The 17,294-nt window shown below is 35.8% G+C and overlaps 1 protein-coding gene across 1 annotated transcript in view; it reads right to left on the bottom strand.

Annotated features, from left to right (window-relative positions):
- The window catches only part of PHIP (PHIP subunit of CUL4-Ring ligase complex), a gene marked incomplete at both ends in the record, with an annotated part of 122,283 nt that overhangs the window by 35,531 nt on the left and 69,458 nt on the right, over positions 1-17,294 (bottom strand). The window contains 6 exons of the mRNA XM_079716072.1: positions 597-673; positions 3,357-3,497; positions 8,184-8,301; positions 12,154-12,337; positions 13,087-13,224; positions 17,068-17,293. Coding sequence (XP_079572198.1) covers positions 597-673; positions 3,357-3,497; positions 8,184-8,301; positions 12,154-12,337; positions 13,087-13,224; positions 17,068-17,293 — 884 coding nt within the window. The remainder of the gene's footprint in view (positions 1-596; positions 674-3,356; positions 3,498-8,183; positions 8,302-12,153; positions 12,338-13,086; positions 13,225-17,067; position 17,294) is intronic.

Genomic DNA, 17,294 nt, shown 5'->3' with positions numbered 1-17,294 from the left:
ACCATTCCCAAAGGCTCTACTTCTTGCTACTGAGACCTCACAAGGTCAGCCAAGGCCATTAAGCCCTGTAACAATGTGAATCACCAGTAAGTAGAAGGAGCTGAAGGAATCCTCGCTTACGTGATCAAATGGGGTGGGAACAACAGGAAAAAGGGAAAGTTTATTCTCATTGCTGGAAGAAAATATTATTAGCATTCAACAAATTCCATTAAAAAAGACAGTTACTTCTACAAAATTGCATTACTTTCATGATTTAATGCATAAGTATTTCTCAAAGCCAGTAATGAAGCTAGCTTGTGGTTCAGTATTACAAATATAACAGCATTCAGAAGATAAAATATCAACTAAGAAAAAGTTAAAAGCATCATTTTGTAGATCCAGTTACAATATCCAAAAATTTTTTTCTACTAGAGAAAACATGTCAAAGGAAATCTAAATTTTGGACAACTACAAAAAAACTCTGAAGAAAGATCAATTTTAAACCCAAAGGGACTCTGAAATATGTTTCTGATAGAAAAGAATTTAACATTAAGAATCAAGGCAGCTTTCCAAAGAATTTACATTACATTTGGAAGAATAAAAATTCATTAAATTACCTAGAACTGCCATCACTATGCCATGCTCTCTCTTCCTCTTCAGACGTTCCACCACTGACAGCAACAACTTCACCTTCCTAAGAGATAGTTAATACATATTTTATTGTATAGCTTTACAGAATAACATTCTATGATTACAGAAAATATCAGTGATATCTAATAGTATGAATCATACTAGGATATTTATATTAAAACCTGATTTAAGTTAGTTGTAAAACACAGGTCTCATATTTTTATACAAAAATTATTGAATGTATCCAAATATTAAGTGTAGCCAAAGATAAAATACTTATTAATACTGGATTCAGAGCCATCTCTTGGGTGGATTAACATTTTTTTAAAAAGCCTCATAACACATCTTCTAGACTGGGTGATACCAAATTAATATTTGATATCAACTTTACTTCTTGGGCCTTTTTTAAAATTTAAGTTTTCTTTTTCTATAGATGCATTGAGAAACTTAAATTTAGGAACTTTTATGTTTTTATTATTATTATTATTAAAATAGCTTTATCATATAAAAAAAGGATATTCCAACTCAGGTATTATTTTATACAAATGGAGAGGATTAAAAACTACCCAAACACTCCGATTTCTCTTTAGTAAATATTCACTGGTTAACACAGGATACTACCTGTGAAGCCATTTTCTTTATAATAATTGGTATTTTTTTTTTTTTTTGGTCACAAAATCTTGCTCCAATAAAAATACCAGCTCACATTAATTAAGCTTTCAGTATACATCAGAAACTGTTCTAAGCACTTTGTATATATCATCCCATTTGATCTAGACAAACAGTGCTGGTGATAAGAATGAGTCATTTAAATAAACGAAACTAAAGCTTAAACAGGCTAAGAAATTTACCCAAGGCAGAACAATTAATAAGCAGCAAAGCCTATTCTGAACTCCTGTCATTTTACTTCAAAGCTTAGACCCACTCTACACAAGAACTGGTTCAGTGTCATTAACTGCTGGGCACATCCAGATCATTTTTTGCAGGATAATGAAATGTTTTTTTTTCCCTAATTAAATGTTATATCTTGGGGAGAAAATTTTTCCTGTTTTGATGGCTTAAAAATGAAGAATGTATTACATAACTATTCCACAGGGCTTTGAAAACTAGGCAAATATGAAAAGATCAAAATCCAGAGTAAATTTTATTTAGCAAATTTAACCTTTGCTCAATATAACTGAAAAAAAAATCTAAACAAGTGATCTGATTATTCCCACTCTTAGTATATTACTTCTTTAAAGGGGGAGAACAGAAACATAATTCTACATTCTAAATACAAAATAAAAAGGTACTATATGGAAGTACAAATTATTTGAACCAAAAACCCAAGATTCTTTCTTTCTTTCTTTCTTTTTTTTTTTTTTTTTTTTTTTGCGGTACGCGGGCCTCTCACTGTTGTGGCCTCTCCCGTTGCGGGGCACAGGCCCCGGACGCGCAGGCTCAGCGGGGCCATGGCTCACGGGCCCAGCCGCTCCGCGGCATGTGGGATCTTCCCGGACAGGGGCACGAACCCATGTCCCCTGCATCGGCAGGCAGACTCTCAACCACTGCGCCACCAGGGAAGCCCGGATCCTTTCATTTTTAACTAATATATTGTGCCAAAGGTGATATTCTTTTCTTATTATTCTCCTCTACAAATTTAAGGCATAAATAAATTAGTTTTGAAGACAAATCAAAGAATTGGTAGAATTTTCTTACGTAACAGACATACCTGGAAATACATTTTGAGCTGAATATTTTTAAAATATTATAGAAACTTAGTATTTAAGAGTAATACTATAAATCTTTCAAAAATAAATATTTTATAATGCAAATAAATAGCACACATATATTTTACATTCTGTGGCATATCTAAATTGTTAATGTATCAAGTTTATATAATGAGTATATTTTATCTTTTTTGCCAGATTGAACGTATCATTTTGTTCTGGCCATACAAGGACCTGAAAACACTGGAGACTAACTTTTAAATTATGGTTAGAATACTCTCGGTTTGTGCTAATATTGCCCTGTCCATAGAGAATATATGTGGAGAATCCCCACACATGTCTAACACTGCAAAACGTAACATGACTTCAAAAATGTGTAGCTGTCAACATCTCAGATCACAGAGTCTCTGACTTAACTGTGAGTGAAGGGGTAATAGGGAGAGTGGGACAGGGGAAGGAAGACCATTGTAATTGCTAAATAAGACTGATTTGTGACTGCAAATGGATTCCCTTTGCTGAAAGAATATATAATTTAGTAGGGACAATGATATTTATGGAAATAATTGTACATAAGGAATATTTTAAAAATTTACATTGAGAAAGCTATAAATTGGTACAGAGATTAAAAACTAACCAAAATTGTCAAATGTCTATTGATCAGTTATAGTTACAGACTAGAGCTTCATGGTACCATTTCAAAAACTTGGCTTTGGAGTGAAAGGAACGTGGGTTTAGTCCCTGCTCTACCATTTAATAGTTAGGTAAATGTGTAATCTAAACATCTTTGAACTTCAGAGCCCTCAAAATGGGAATAATTAATTCACATGCATTTGTTTTGTGGACTTGAGGTTATGAACATCTGTGCCATGCCCAGAATACACACTACGGTCCTTCAACTATCACTATCATTTTAAGACCTAGACAAACCATGTTTGAGCTACATCTATAAATATAACAATGAATGCAAAGAATAAAAGTTACATTAAAAAAAACAAGCAAAAATGGAAACAGAAATCTATGAATGTGCTGAGCTCTCACATCTGAAGAACTAGTGCCATTTTCTATCTCTTCTGAAGGTCTGGGAGTCTCTTCCAATGCAGATCTCGTACGATAATTGTGTTGGTTTGCTTGCTGCTTTTTGGATTCTCCAAGATCCAGAAAATGTTCATGAGTATGATTCTGGAAAAAAGTAAATTAAATTTATTTAGAGTATGCTTAAAGAACGCCTTTTACTTTAAAGGTTGTTTTTTTTTTTTTTTTTTTTGCGGTACGCGGGCCTCACTGTCGTGGCCTCTCCTGTTGCGGAGCACAGGCTCCGGACGTACAGGCTCACGGGCCCAGCCGCTCTGCGGCATGTGGGATCTTCCCGGACCGGGGCACAAACCGGCGTCCCCTGCATCGGCAGGCGGACTCTCAACCACTGCGCCACCAGGGAAGCCCTAAAAGTTGTATTTTTTAATGATAAAAAACCCATTCGTATTTAAGATATCCCATAAGTAGACTAGACTATAGTACCAGCTCAAATATCTTAACATTAAGCTAAAACACAGGTTTACGATATGTTGAAATTCACTTGCTGATTGATACGTTATAAAAACTTTTTTTTCTGATGAGGATTCATAATAACAGACTAAGCCTACCACTGAACTCTCCTGTACCTACGCCAAACCTATAGAACAGATATAAGAAAGAGGACCACAGACTGTGAGGCATATATAATAAGGCAGAGGCAAACTAGAAAACAAAATGGTGATCACAAAGCTAACCAATCACTATGAGACTTGGATACCAGGTGACTAGCTCTCTCTTCTGCTGCAGGCAAATGTGAGAAAAAAAAGTCTTCTGCAGCAGATGAGAAAACAACTAAGACTGATCAAAATAACTGATAGTCCAACATGGTTACAGAGATGGAAAAAACTCAACAAACAGAAGAATTTACACCTGAAAAAAAAAAAAAACAACTTGTGAATATAAAAAAAATAGAAGGAAAATACTAAAAATTGCCTTTGAAAAAAGAGACTGACATCAGACTTATACATACAACATATCATGCAATAAATCATACAATAAGAAAAAGGAGCACTATCTTTAAAGTGTGGACAGAAAATAAGTTTGAACCTATTAGTTATATCCTGAGTCCTTTGAACCTATAGTTATATCCTCACTTTCTTTTTTTTCTTTCTCATTAACTTTGTTTTAATGGATCTCAAAATTCTGTGACAGATTTCTGGTCAAGTTGTTTCCATTAAAAAGTACTGATTTAAAAACTAGTAAGTTAAAACTGCCACATACAGAAAAACAAACGGTCCACAAAATATTCTGTTTCTTCAAGGTTTTATGATGCATTGTTATCAATCAGTCTTTTACTATTAAGCTTAAATGGCTGATCAAGACAAACAGTCCTGAGACAGTTCTTCCACCACTGGTTAAGACTGGGGTGCCCAGTACTGGCGATACTATTCATTTAGCCTTCTGAACTTTCTGGGCAGACGTGGTGACCTTGCCAGCTCCAGCTGCCCTCTTGTCCACTGATCTGATGACACCGAGTCAAGATCCCAACTCTAATTTAAGGAAAGGAATACCTAATTCTGAATTTCCATTTGCATCAGAGAAACATCTGTCCCCATCATATGCATAAAATTGGATCATATCACAGTACTCGGCAAGGCACTGGGTTTTTTCAAGTAAGCAAGATGTGGCACAATAACTATATGGCAGAAAAGATAGAGGAGTTATTGTGAAATACTTGGAGAGCCCAAGTTTCCCCATATTCTATGAGATGTGAACTTGGTATCCAGGGATAATGCAGAGAATGATTGATGGAGAGAATCTTTTCAATGACTCCAAAGATCTTTTTGTTTTCTTGGCAAGAGGGAAGTGAGGACCCTTAGGATCACTGCAGCCAGGAAGGAGGACGTTCTCTCCCGGTTATCTCACCTCATGTCACGAACAGCAAAGCGACAGTCAGAGGAGCTCTCAACACACAAGGGGGCTTGCCAGGAACCTATCAACAGTGGCAGGCAGCACCACCACCTTTCAAGAATTTGAGGCCATCTTCCAGAAGCCCCTTCCCAGAACAGTGACCAATCTTCTCCTTCAGGTCAGCAACCTTGCAAGCTGTGTGAGCTGAGCTGTGGTACAATCCAGAACGGGTGCATAGCCAGCACTGACTTAGCTTGGATGGCTCAGGATAATCATTTGAGCTGTGAAGCCGGCTGCTTCCATCATTCATGGGTTATTCTTGCTGTCAGGAACCACAAAGCTACTATGGCTAGCAGCTCTAACAGACACGTTCTTGACACTGAGGTCTACATTGTCTCAGAAGAGCTTCACCCAAGGCTTCATGTGCACTTCAACAGACTATTTTTTTTTTAAACTTCAGTTGTAATGACGACTGGAGCAAAGGTGATCACATGCCAGATTTGAGAACCCCAGTCTCCACTGGCCCACAGGGACAGTACCAATACTACCTGGAGGGGCAGGCACCAAGGGGTTGCCCATTAGACAAGTCGGTGGCAGGATACCATTCCGAGCTTTAAGCCGCATGGTTCCACTGGCACTGCCATCTTTACAGGTGACTTTCCATCCCTTGAACCAAGGCATGTTAGCACTTGGCCCCAGCATGCTGTGACCATTCCAGTAGGAAATCAGCATAAACACTACTGTGTTGGGGTTGCAGACAATTTTCCTGTGGGTGTTGATTCTTTAATTTCCTCTTAACTCTTCTAGCTGTAGGGCGCTCAGTGGAATCCATTTTGTTAACAACAAAGAAAAGGTCTAGTATTAGTCAAGTTCAAGTTCATGTGGTTCCCTTCTTCTCTACAGAAACTTTCAGAATACTCTCTGTTTTAGATATTTTCAAATCTCACTATAATGTGCTTAATTGAGGTTTTAAATTTTTTAATTTTGTATTATTCTTTTCCTTATTCTAGTTGGCACACTATGCATTTGCTCAGCTAGAGATTAATTCTAGGAAATTCTGGATCATTTTTCCAACTCTTTTCTCCCTCTGTATATTTTTTCTTCTTTGAAGACTCTTACCAAATAAAGCTTTTTTTTTCTATGTACTTCTAATCTCTGTGTATATATGTGTATATACAACATACACATTACATAAACATACACATACATGTTTTTCACATTTCCCTCATACTCTCCATCATTTTATCCCTTGTTGATGCATTCTGAAGAGTTCTTCAACTTGACATTCCAGCTTGTTAACTTATTTTTCAGTGTTTTGTATTCCTCTATTCAACCCATCCATCGAGTTCTCCATTTCAAAGACGTTTCATCCCAATCTCTCCAACAGAACCCTCTCCAAAACAGCTTGCTGCTACATCATGTTTCTAATACCCTCTCTTATCTCTCTCAGAATAATATGCTGTGTTGAGTATCTGAATATGTTTGGCTCTGGTTTCCCAAGTGTATTGGGTGGCACTTGGGAAGGGAGGGAAAAAGAAAAAATCTAGGTCTTGCCCTGTCTCATAAAAAAGATTCTGTATGTGTGTGGGGGGATGGGGCTGTGTACCTCAAGACCTATAATACTGCAATACAGTAGTGTTATAAACACTACTGTCCCACTTGCTTTTTTTCACTTAACAAATACATCATGAACGTTTCTCCAAGGCAATGGAGTGAGTTCTAACTCATTTCTTTAAAAAGCTGTAGAGTATTCCATGGGTATATATATGTCATGACATCCTACCTTTTGTCCACCAATAAACACTAAAGTTATTCCAGTTTTTGCCACCAGAGACACTATAAATATCTGCATGCACACACACACATATATACATTCACATCAATTCTTTTCTTTCTAAAAAAATAGTCTTCAAAGTACCACTACTGGATTAAAAGATAAGCACATCCTTTTAATTTTTACAGATATTACCATATTCCATCCATAAAAGTGGTAGCAATACAAGCTCACAATCATTATATGAATTATGTCCCCACATCCTTGGATTCAGAGCAAAGGATACCAAAAAAAGGGTATGCTTTCCAGCCACCATGAAAAAAACAACCAACAACAACAACAACAAAAACCTAAAAAAGAGAAGATTATTTCTGATTATAACAACAGAAACTGTAGCAGTGTAGGGTCCTACTGATGCCAAGGTATGATACCCTTAGTAAGGAAAACATAAAATAATAGCAAAGGACTACTTGAGTCCTTCGAAGAGTCACAAAACAGAAAAGGGAGCTGTAATACAGGAAACTACTTTAGAAGGTCTGAGGAACTCAAGTAAGAGGAAGGAGCACAAAGCTGGGTCTAGAGACCAGTCAACCCTTGACACTCAAGAAGGTTAAGTACATATCTCTCCCAGATTAGGGCATAACAGTTGAAATCCACTGGACTGAAAAGTTTTTCCAGAGTAGGATGACAGAAAAACCAACAGGGCAAACTAGTAGGGACAATTTACCTATCTTAATGGAGAAAATGAGAACTATTATTTATAGCAGCAGAGCTGACTTAATTTCCTGCAATAACAAATAGGTGCAAAACAGTTAAAAAAAAAAAATGTGTAGGACAAAAAACAAAACCAGAACACTGTTTTACAGTGTGCCACCAATGGCAGAACTAAACAAAAGATCTTGCTTAGGCTTAAGGTGTAATTTATTAGATTTAACAGGCATATTACAATTGGCATTTGGGGAAAACGTATGCTAAAAAGTAGGAAATGTAATATTAAAGATTTAAAGATAATCCAAAGATAATCAAGAATTAGCTATGTTAACTTTATTTCATTAGTTAAATATCCTGTCCACAATATTAACATGTTTAATTACAAAAAGGCCTTTAATTACAAAATGGTCACTGTACTTATGAAGCAAATATTAAACATCAAAGTAATTACTATTTACCTTTGAGACAGTGGGCATTTTATTCTCTTTTGGAACTGTGAAGTGTTTTCTTTTCTCTTCTGATCTGTATGTCTTTATTTCTTCTTCTCCCTTTGCAGTTCTCCATTCTTCTTGCCTACTGAAAGAGAATTAAAAGCCACATATAATCTGTAATGTTTATAACTGATTTCTCCCCAAAGGGAATGTTAGGTATCAGAGAGGGGATGTTACTCCTGATGCCTTCTTTTCAGATGAGGCATGTGATAAAGATTTCTGAGTTTAATTTCATAGATTGTGAGCTCTGGACATTGAGCACTAAATGACTGGAATACTAGAAAGACAGACTCCGTCCACTTGAACTAGATACTACCGTCTCTACTATAGTCTTTGGCAAATAAAGTTTTAGGATCTGGGAACACGGTTACTCCTAAGGTAACTGCTCCAAGGATTAAAAACAGAATTTATTTATTCTTCAAAAATTATGTCAGTGTTGGGCTTATGCTGTGATAACCTTATGTGCCATACAGATAGCTGGAATTTAAAAAAATAATAATAAAGGCACAACAGACCCTTGAGGTAGAACTAACATTAACTCCCGAAGCCCTGAAAGAACTACATTCTCTCCAGTGAAAGGCAGGTCAGGCTTCAGCCACTGAAAAAACTTCAACTCTATCCAGATACCAAGCTGAATTTGAGCAACAGAAGTTTTGAGGAACATTAACTGTCAACTTTAATTTCATGGAACCTGAACTCACAAGGACAAGAGAATTCTTAAAAATTTTTTAATTCCTTAAAACTTTAAAGTTTTTGAACTGGAAGGGTATTTAATCTTTGAACTTTAATTTTTCCCTGGAGATATCACAGTTGGAAGGGAGTTAATATTCGAACCTGGAAGAGCTCTATAATGTTGATATTTTATTACTTGGGTATATCAATGTTGTCATTTTATGCTTAATTGCAGAATCTCTAATGTGGCTGGTCATGATTCTCAATGGAAATGAGTGAACTTGAATCTTTTTTTTTTTTTTTACATCTTTATTGGAGTATAATTGCTTTACAATGGTATGTTAGTTTCTGCTTTATAACAAAGTGAATCAGTTATACATATACATATGTTCCCATATCTCTTCCCTCTTGCATCTCTCTCCCTCCCACCCTCCCTATCCCACCCCTCTAGGTGGTCACAAAGCACCGAGCTGATCTCCCTGTGCTATGTGGCTGCTTCCCACTAGCTATCTATTTTATGTTTGGTTGAACTTGAATCTTGTGAAAAGAATGCCCTTGGATTTAATTTCGTTTGTTCTTAATTTGTTTTTTTAATTAAACTTTTTTATTGAGATAACTGTAGGTTCACATACAGTTCTAAGAAATAATACAAAGAGGTTCCTTGTATCCTTTACCTAGCTTCCCCCAATGGTAATATCTTGCAAAACTATAGTACAACATCATAACCTGGATCTGGATATTGATACTACCCGCTGATATTCAGAACTCCCCAGTTTTACTTCCACTCATGTGTGTGTGTTTGTGTGTGTATTTAGTTCTCTCCAAGTTTATCACATGTGTACGTTTGTGTATCCATTGCCCCAGTGAAGATACAGAAAGAACATTTCCATTACCACAAAGATCCCTTGCGGTGCCCTTTTAATGATCATATCCACCTTCCTCTCTTCCTCCTCAGCCCTTTCTCTTCACAATGTCTAGCAACCACTAATCTGTTCTCCATCTCTACACTTTTGTCATTTCAAGAGTAGTCCATAAATGGATTAATACATAACCTTTGAGACTGGTTGCTCACCATAATTCCCTGAAGATTCAATCAAGTTGTGTATCAACAGGTTGTTCCTGTTTAATGCAGTCTTATTCTATGGTGTGGATATACCATAGTTTGTTTAATCATACACCCACTGAAGGACATCTGGGTTGTTTCTAGGTTTTGGCTATTACGAATAAAGCTGTTATACATTTGTGTACAGGTTTTTGTGTGAAAATAAGTTTAATTTCTTTGGGATAAATCCCCAAACAGTGCACTCAATGGATCATATGATAGTCTTATGTTTAGGTTTTAAAAAAAATGCCAAACTGTTTTCCGGAGTGGCTGCACCATTTTACATTCCCACCAGCAATGCATGAGGGATCCAGTTTCTCCACACCCTTCCCAGCATTTGGTGCTGTCACTGTATTTCAGCCATTCTGATAGGTACAGATTATTTCACTGAAGTTTTAATTTGCATTTCACTAATGGCTAATGATGTTGAGTATCTTTTCACGTGCTTATTTGCCATCTCTATATACTCTTTGATGAAATGTCTGTTCATAGCTTTTGCCCAATTTTCTAATTGGATTGTTTTGTTTACTGCTGAGTTTTGAGAGTTCTTTATATATAATAGATATTAATCCTTTGTTGGTTATGGGATTGGATTTAATTTTAATGCAAAGCTCCAGGAAGGCCGAATACCCTTTGAAGTAATGGCCACAGCCTCGCTGGACCATACTCTCAATGGTCAAGCTCAAAGAAAAGAGATAAAAAGGTGACGAATATCTGGAGAGAAACAAATCTTCCCCACTGTTCCGTGTGCAGGGACCTCCACCACCAACGAGCAACCCACTCCTGGACTCTTTTCACCTCCTTACTCATTCTTCTCTAGGGGAGGAGGAGTGAACTAATTAATTAGGATGCTCTAGAAGGAAAATCCAGCTTAGCATGGCCCAGTTCTATGCCCTGTCCATGTATACATTCTTCTCTGCACTTTAAAGAAGCAAACCAGCTGCCTCACGTGGGGAGAAATACCATGGCCCAGTGGTACCTTTCGCTGGGGTTCAGTATTAGGAAGCACTCATTCATGCAGATAAAAGTCATGTTCTTCACAGCCGTATGAATAATAAAATATGCTCATTTCCTGTCTTACTCTTTTGTGTTATTTTTTACTCCTTCAGAACTATTTTTAAAATGATGGGTATTATTTATTGCACCCTCTTCAAACCTTAACAATAGAATTAAAAAGTAGACAGGAACACAGCTAAAGAACATCTGGGTATATTTGTCATCAGATAAAGTTATGGTTCAAATTCAAGCTTTAGGTGTATAATCCTAAAACCTAACACAAATTTGGGTGTGGTCCAATCAAAAAAGCATAATATATATAAACATTCAGATTACAAATATTTTTAATTATATAATTACTCTTATCTTTTAAGAACTAGGAAATCCTAAAATCAAATTTGATCTTCCTATGTTTTTTGTTATAGTACAGTATTATAATATATAGTCAGTATTAGTTGGGGCTCATATGGACCTCATTCATGAGTATTTCATTAATAAAGAATCAAAAGGAATTGAATATAAACGTCCCTCATAGCAATGACCTTGAGAATAGGATTACATAAAATCAATACTTTTTAATTTACATATGTATACTTTTAAGTATAAAAAAGATTTAAAAATATTTATATAATCTATTACTGATAAAAAATATAATGTATTTTCACTATGCCTCTGAATGATGTGGTGTGAATGATTAGTAAAATCCACAAAAAACTAAATTACAACAAACTATGAATGTGTTTTAAGATACAGTTAAACAAGGCAAACTAAGATTTAAATATGCTACTCAGTAAAATCTCATATTTGTTCAAGCCAAGTTTATAATTCCCCCCCCATTCACCTTAACACTCCCCCCATATCATTTATATGAATCATCCTAGAAAGGGACATATACTGAAATTTAACTTTTCTCCAGAGTCATGAATAGTTTAAAACATTAGCTCTGCAGATAAATTTAAAACAAATTAACACACCACTGTAAAGCAATTATACTCCAAAAAAAAAGAGTCACACTTAGGTATCAAGACCCAATTGAATAAAACACTATGTACTGTCAAAAAAAAAAAATTAAAACAAATTAGAGCTAAAAAGGTGCTCTGAAGACTGTAATTCAAAATGAATACAAACAACTGTGGTACATAACGATTCATAATTCCCCTTCCTTACCTGGCTACACCAGCTGATAACTCAGGTACTACCACCCTTCGACTCCAAGCTACAAGATCCCGCTCTGTGGCTATTTCACTTCTTGGTGCATTACTATGCATTTGCCGTACACCTTCGATTTGACCACTACGCCTTAGTCCTACATTAGGTGGTGAATGAACCTCTGAGGTAGAACTTGTAGAGCCTAAGTTAAAAAATTAATACAGTAAGTTCTATTTAGAGACACTTCTCCATTAGCTTCTAACAGAAAACACACACACACACACACACACACACACCAGGGGGGAAAAATCCATACTATCCTCCACGTGAAACTTCATAGTGCTGTGGCAAATAATCACATCACCAAATTAGGAGCTAAACCACAAGCAAAAGCTTAATGAAAACAGAACATGGTTATTCAGTTGACTAGATAAGTTAATGAATCATGACTATGGACCATTAAGCTCCAAAGATGTAAAACCTAATATTACTTAAAAACAAATTGCCCACTGTGTATTTTTTGGGAAAACTATATAAGAAGCAAAAACAGACACAAACCCAAGGACATTTATGGTTCATAAATTTGCTTTAAATTTTCTCTAAAGTTTAATAATATACAACAATAAGGATGGTGAGATGTTTGAGAATGTGGCTTTGAATGTATTCCATAAACTATTGAATAAATTTATTTTTAACATTTTTCTCAATTATTCATGTTTATTATAGGAAATTTGGAAGAATATATACATTAAAAAACTCATTGTCCATAGTTTGAAACCTTATATTAAGAATATTTTTTTAGGTCATTAAATATTCTTCAAAAACATGATCATTTTGGCAGCCTAATATTTCACGTAATGGATTTACCATATTTGTTTAATCGCTTCTCTACTGCTGTAGGTTTAGACTGCTTCAATTTTTAAAATATTTCACTTAAGAATCACTGCTTACCTCTACTTAAACGGCTGGTATTACTGATACCTGCTTCACCAGAACGTCTCAGGTCTTGCTCCTGTTGTAGTCTTTGAATCATACTGTCCAGTGGGCTGATCTCCTGGTTTGCTTGCTGACTTAAAACTTGGTTCAGTCCTATGTGAACCACAAAAATGCTAAGGATATTTCAAACCATATTACTTATCAACCTCACTTTGAGTCCAGAATTAAACATAAATTTTGCTTGAGTAAAAGACCTAAAATGAGCAACTGTGAATGATGGGAGAGAGAGGGAAAAAAAAAAAAAGGAAACATGCCCCCTTCAATCTTCATTAAAAATAAGGATGATGATGATGACATAACTTTTACTTAGTGTTTACCATGATTCAGGTACTCATATGATCATTACAATACCACAATCCCATAGGTATTATTAATTCTACTTTATAGATAAGAAAATCAAAATAACTATTCAAAGTCATATATCTAGTAAGTGGCAAAAGAAGGATTTCATCTTAGATCTTCTTTTAAAAAAGGCCAATCTGATTACCCACTTTCTCAAAAAGCTTTACTGCTTCATTCAACAAATTCTTGAGTGCCCATTATGTATTAGGAACTACGCCAAGAAACTGAGGATCCAGTGGTGAACGAGATACATCACGGTCCCTGACCATCAGGGAGTTAACATTCTAATGGGGAAATTGAATGATAAACCCATACACAAATGAAGATTGGGAAAAAATGTTGTCAACATAAAGAAGGTGATGAGATAGAGAAAACGGGGAAGGAGAGAAATGGGAACTACCTATGGTGAGTCAGAAAAGTCAAAGAAGCCCACTTTGAAAAGGAAGCATTTGAGTGAGACTTGAAGAAAAAGAAGAAATAGTCACCCATGTGAAGAGCTAGAATACACTCTGGACAGAAGGTAAGAGCTGGTACAAAAGCTCTGAAGTAGGGAGGAACTTGGTGTATTTTAACCCATCCTGCTTTTCCAACATCAATTCTCACCCACACCAGTGATATGAGACTACCTGACTCTTTTACTCTCGTAATAGGATATACGCCTTTATGCTTTGGAGCTTTTGACCACTTCAAGTACAAATGTGATAAATGCTAACATCCTTCAAGCACCAAGAGAAATGGCATCTCCGTATTTCCTATGTGAAATCTTTCCAGACTACCCCTGAAACACCTAATACAATGTAAATGCTATGTAAATAGTTCCCTGCAAGTAGCAAATTCAAGTTCAGCTTTTTGGAACTTTCTGGAGTTTTCTTCCCGAATATATTCTATACGGGGTTGGTTGACTCCACAGATGCTGAATCCAGGAATACGGAGGACTGACTGTGTACATACCTTAGTACTCAGCCCAATATAGAAAGGAAGCCCACTACTTAGTTCTTCAAAAGCATGAATTTTCTTATCCATCTTAATATTCTAATTCTAAATCTAGAACAATGCTAGGCATATAAAGATGCTCAATCCTGCTGAACAAATAAGAAAATGTATGTTATGAGATATATGAAAGGCATTGCCACAAGAGGAGAGAAAACAGCAATTAATATCGGGTGTGTGGGAACGTAAGCAAAGACTTGATGAGATCAGACTTTTAGAGTGGGTTAGTAAGATACAAAGTATATTCTGAAATGAAGTAGTAGTAGTATGAAGGTATAAGAAAAGAGGAAATTACATGTATTAAGCACATAAGGTTATTTCATTTTATAAGAGAAAACTAAAATTCAATGAGATAAAATAACTTGACCAAGGTCACAAAGCTAGAAAGTGGTAAAAGTGAACAGAGGTAAAAATTAAAATGCCTATGGATGCCTCTTTCCTGGTATACTGGTGAGAAAACATCTCATGTTTGAATCTGACATAGCTCAAGTTTACAACTGAGAAAACATTTAAAGTGTATTGTTCAGTGCAGATATAACAAAACTGCACTCAAAGCAACTTATTACAATATCCAACGTGTATGTTTACCTAACTCTATTTCCCCAAATAAATTTTACTACAGATCTAGATTTGCAAATAGAAACATAATTAGAAATGATGCTAAAGTTTTTTTCAAAAAGTATTTTTCTTTTGTTCTATTTTTGTACCTGGCAAGTCTAAAATAATGAAGGAAATGATATTTACCCTGAATTCTGTGAGCTACTAGAACACTTAAAAATTCTGTGACTCACTCTGAAGCCATAATTATTGCTCTGGGTTCTCTTGTAGCCCAGTACTATAACTGGTGTCTATTTCATTTTCAAGATCAAGTCCAGTTGTTACTCTAAGGGCAGCTTGGCATGGAAGAAAGAACAATGGACTGGGAGTCAGAGCTGGATTTGAGTCCCTACAATTCCGTGTACTTTAACTTGAACAAGACATAATGTTGTTAAATTTTCATTTTTTCAATTTTTAGAATTGGGATACCACAGATAAAAGGATTAAATGAGTGTTATTTATGAAAGCCCTTTAAAAACTGTTAAATGAAGGGAAGAATAATCACGATAATTAAGTAGCACTGATATTTTAATAAATGAGTCATTTTCTTATTTCCCTGTGCCTGAAATCCCAGCCTAGGTACCTGACTGAAGCCTGGGAAAGACCTGATTCTTGCCAGTTCCCCACTAAGGGAATGAAGACATTTATCTTAATTTCAGTCCTATGACCAAGACTTCTCTAACAACTGTGAATTCTCTAGTCTCTAATGCCTGCCTAGATTTCTCAAATCCTGCCTTTTCTTAGATTGAGTTCATGCTGTGTCCACGTACTGAAACATTTTAGTTTCACATACTCTAGAGTCTTTATTATAATTTCACATGCCCAATCCTTTAAGAAAATAAGAGATGATTGATTTTTCTGTGCTGCTTACAGATTCTAAATTCATTATTTAAAAGTTAACTCATTATATATTACATCCCATATATGTCTTTCATATCTACTTAGAAGTTTTGTCCATTTATGCTAGTCAAGAACCTAAACTATTTTCATAAACATTTTTCTAGTCTAAAATATAACAAAGATTCATAACTGCAAAACTGGTTTAACTTTCTTTACAGTCCTTCCATTTATTTTCACTTAATAAATTAGTGCTGTTCTTCTTGCCAAAAGCAGGGAAGAAGCCTGTAGACCTTGTCTCCATTTCAACTCCCATTCGATTCTTCAACTAATTCAACTTTCACCCTCCAAAACAGCAACACTTTTCATTCCTATCTTAACTTTTCTTAAACTTTTAAAAGTTGATCACTTCTTAAAACAATTGTTAACGTGAACAGGCTATCTAGTCTTTTACTGATTTATTTTTAATATTTATTTATTTATCTGGCTGTGCCAGGTCTTAGTTGCAGCATGCGGGATGGGATCTCCGTTTGTCGTACGCAGGAGCTTTCAGTTGCCACATGCGAACTCTTAGTTGTGGCATGTGGGATCTAGTTCCCTGACCAGGGATTGAACCCAGGCCCCCTGCATTGGGAGCGCAGAGTCTTAGCCACGGGACCACCAGGGAAGTCCCCTAGGCTATCTAGTCTTATTCTCTCTCTCACATCATACTATTATTTGCTTTAATAATTATTCATAATTTTTAACTATGTATTTGTTTGTAACTGTTTACTAATCTAACTCACTCCACGAGAGCAAGAATTGCATTTGTTTACTTCACTGCTGAATACCACAGCTTAGCAAGTGTCAGCGACAGAGGAGATTCACAATGTATGTTACTGAATGAATAAATAAATGAACTGACTCATCTCATACCAAATATAGACTTACCCTATTAGTCCTCAGAAGGTTATAAATAGATATAGATGAAAATTATTGCTTTAAACCTCCAATGCTTCTTAACTGTCTTGCAATACTTAAGCATTATTCAAAGAACTTTAAAGAAGTATAAAAATCATTTTACTTCTCATCTGTTCAAAACAATTAAAAACAAAGTTCTACCCAATTATCAATTTTATAAGTTTCAATAGGAAAAGGAAAATTTAGCATGGAATTAAAATGAGCATATACCTGAGGAAGTTACCCCCATCTGAGGGATGAGTTGCTCCTCCCTGCAATTTTCACGACCAGGAACTAATCTCTGATATCTTGATGGATGAGGGTTACCATCGACATCGACCAAAAAAGGCGGCGGCATGAGATGAGGTGCTTGCTGAGTCTGTTCATCTAATACAAAATTGTTGGCATCACGGATAAGGGGCCGATAATCACTGTGAAAGAACATTTGATCTGCTATC

The sequence above is a fragment of the Hyperoodon ampullatus genome (genome assembly GCF_949752795.1).
Source record: "Hyperoodon ampullatus genome assembly, chromosome: 12".
Classification (NCBI taxonomy): domain Eukaryota; kingdom Metazoa; phylum Chordata; class Mammalia; order Artiodactyla; family Ziphiidae; genus Hyperoodon; species Hyperoodon ampullatus.
Note: the sequence above shows the minus strand (reverse complement) of the source record. Positions and strands in the feature narration are given on the sequence as shown.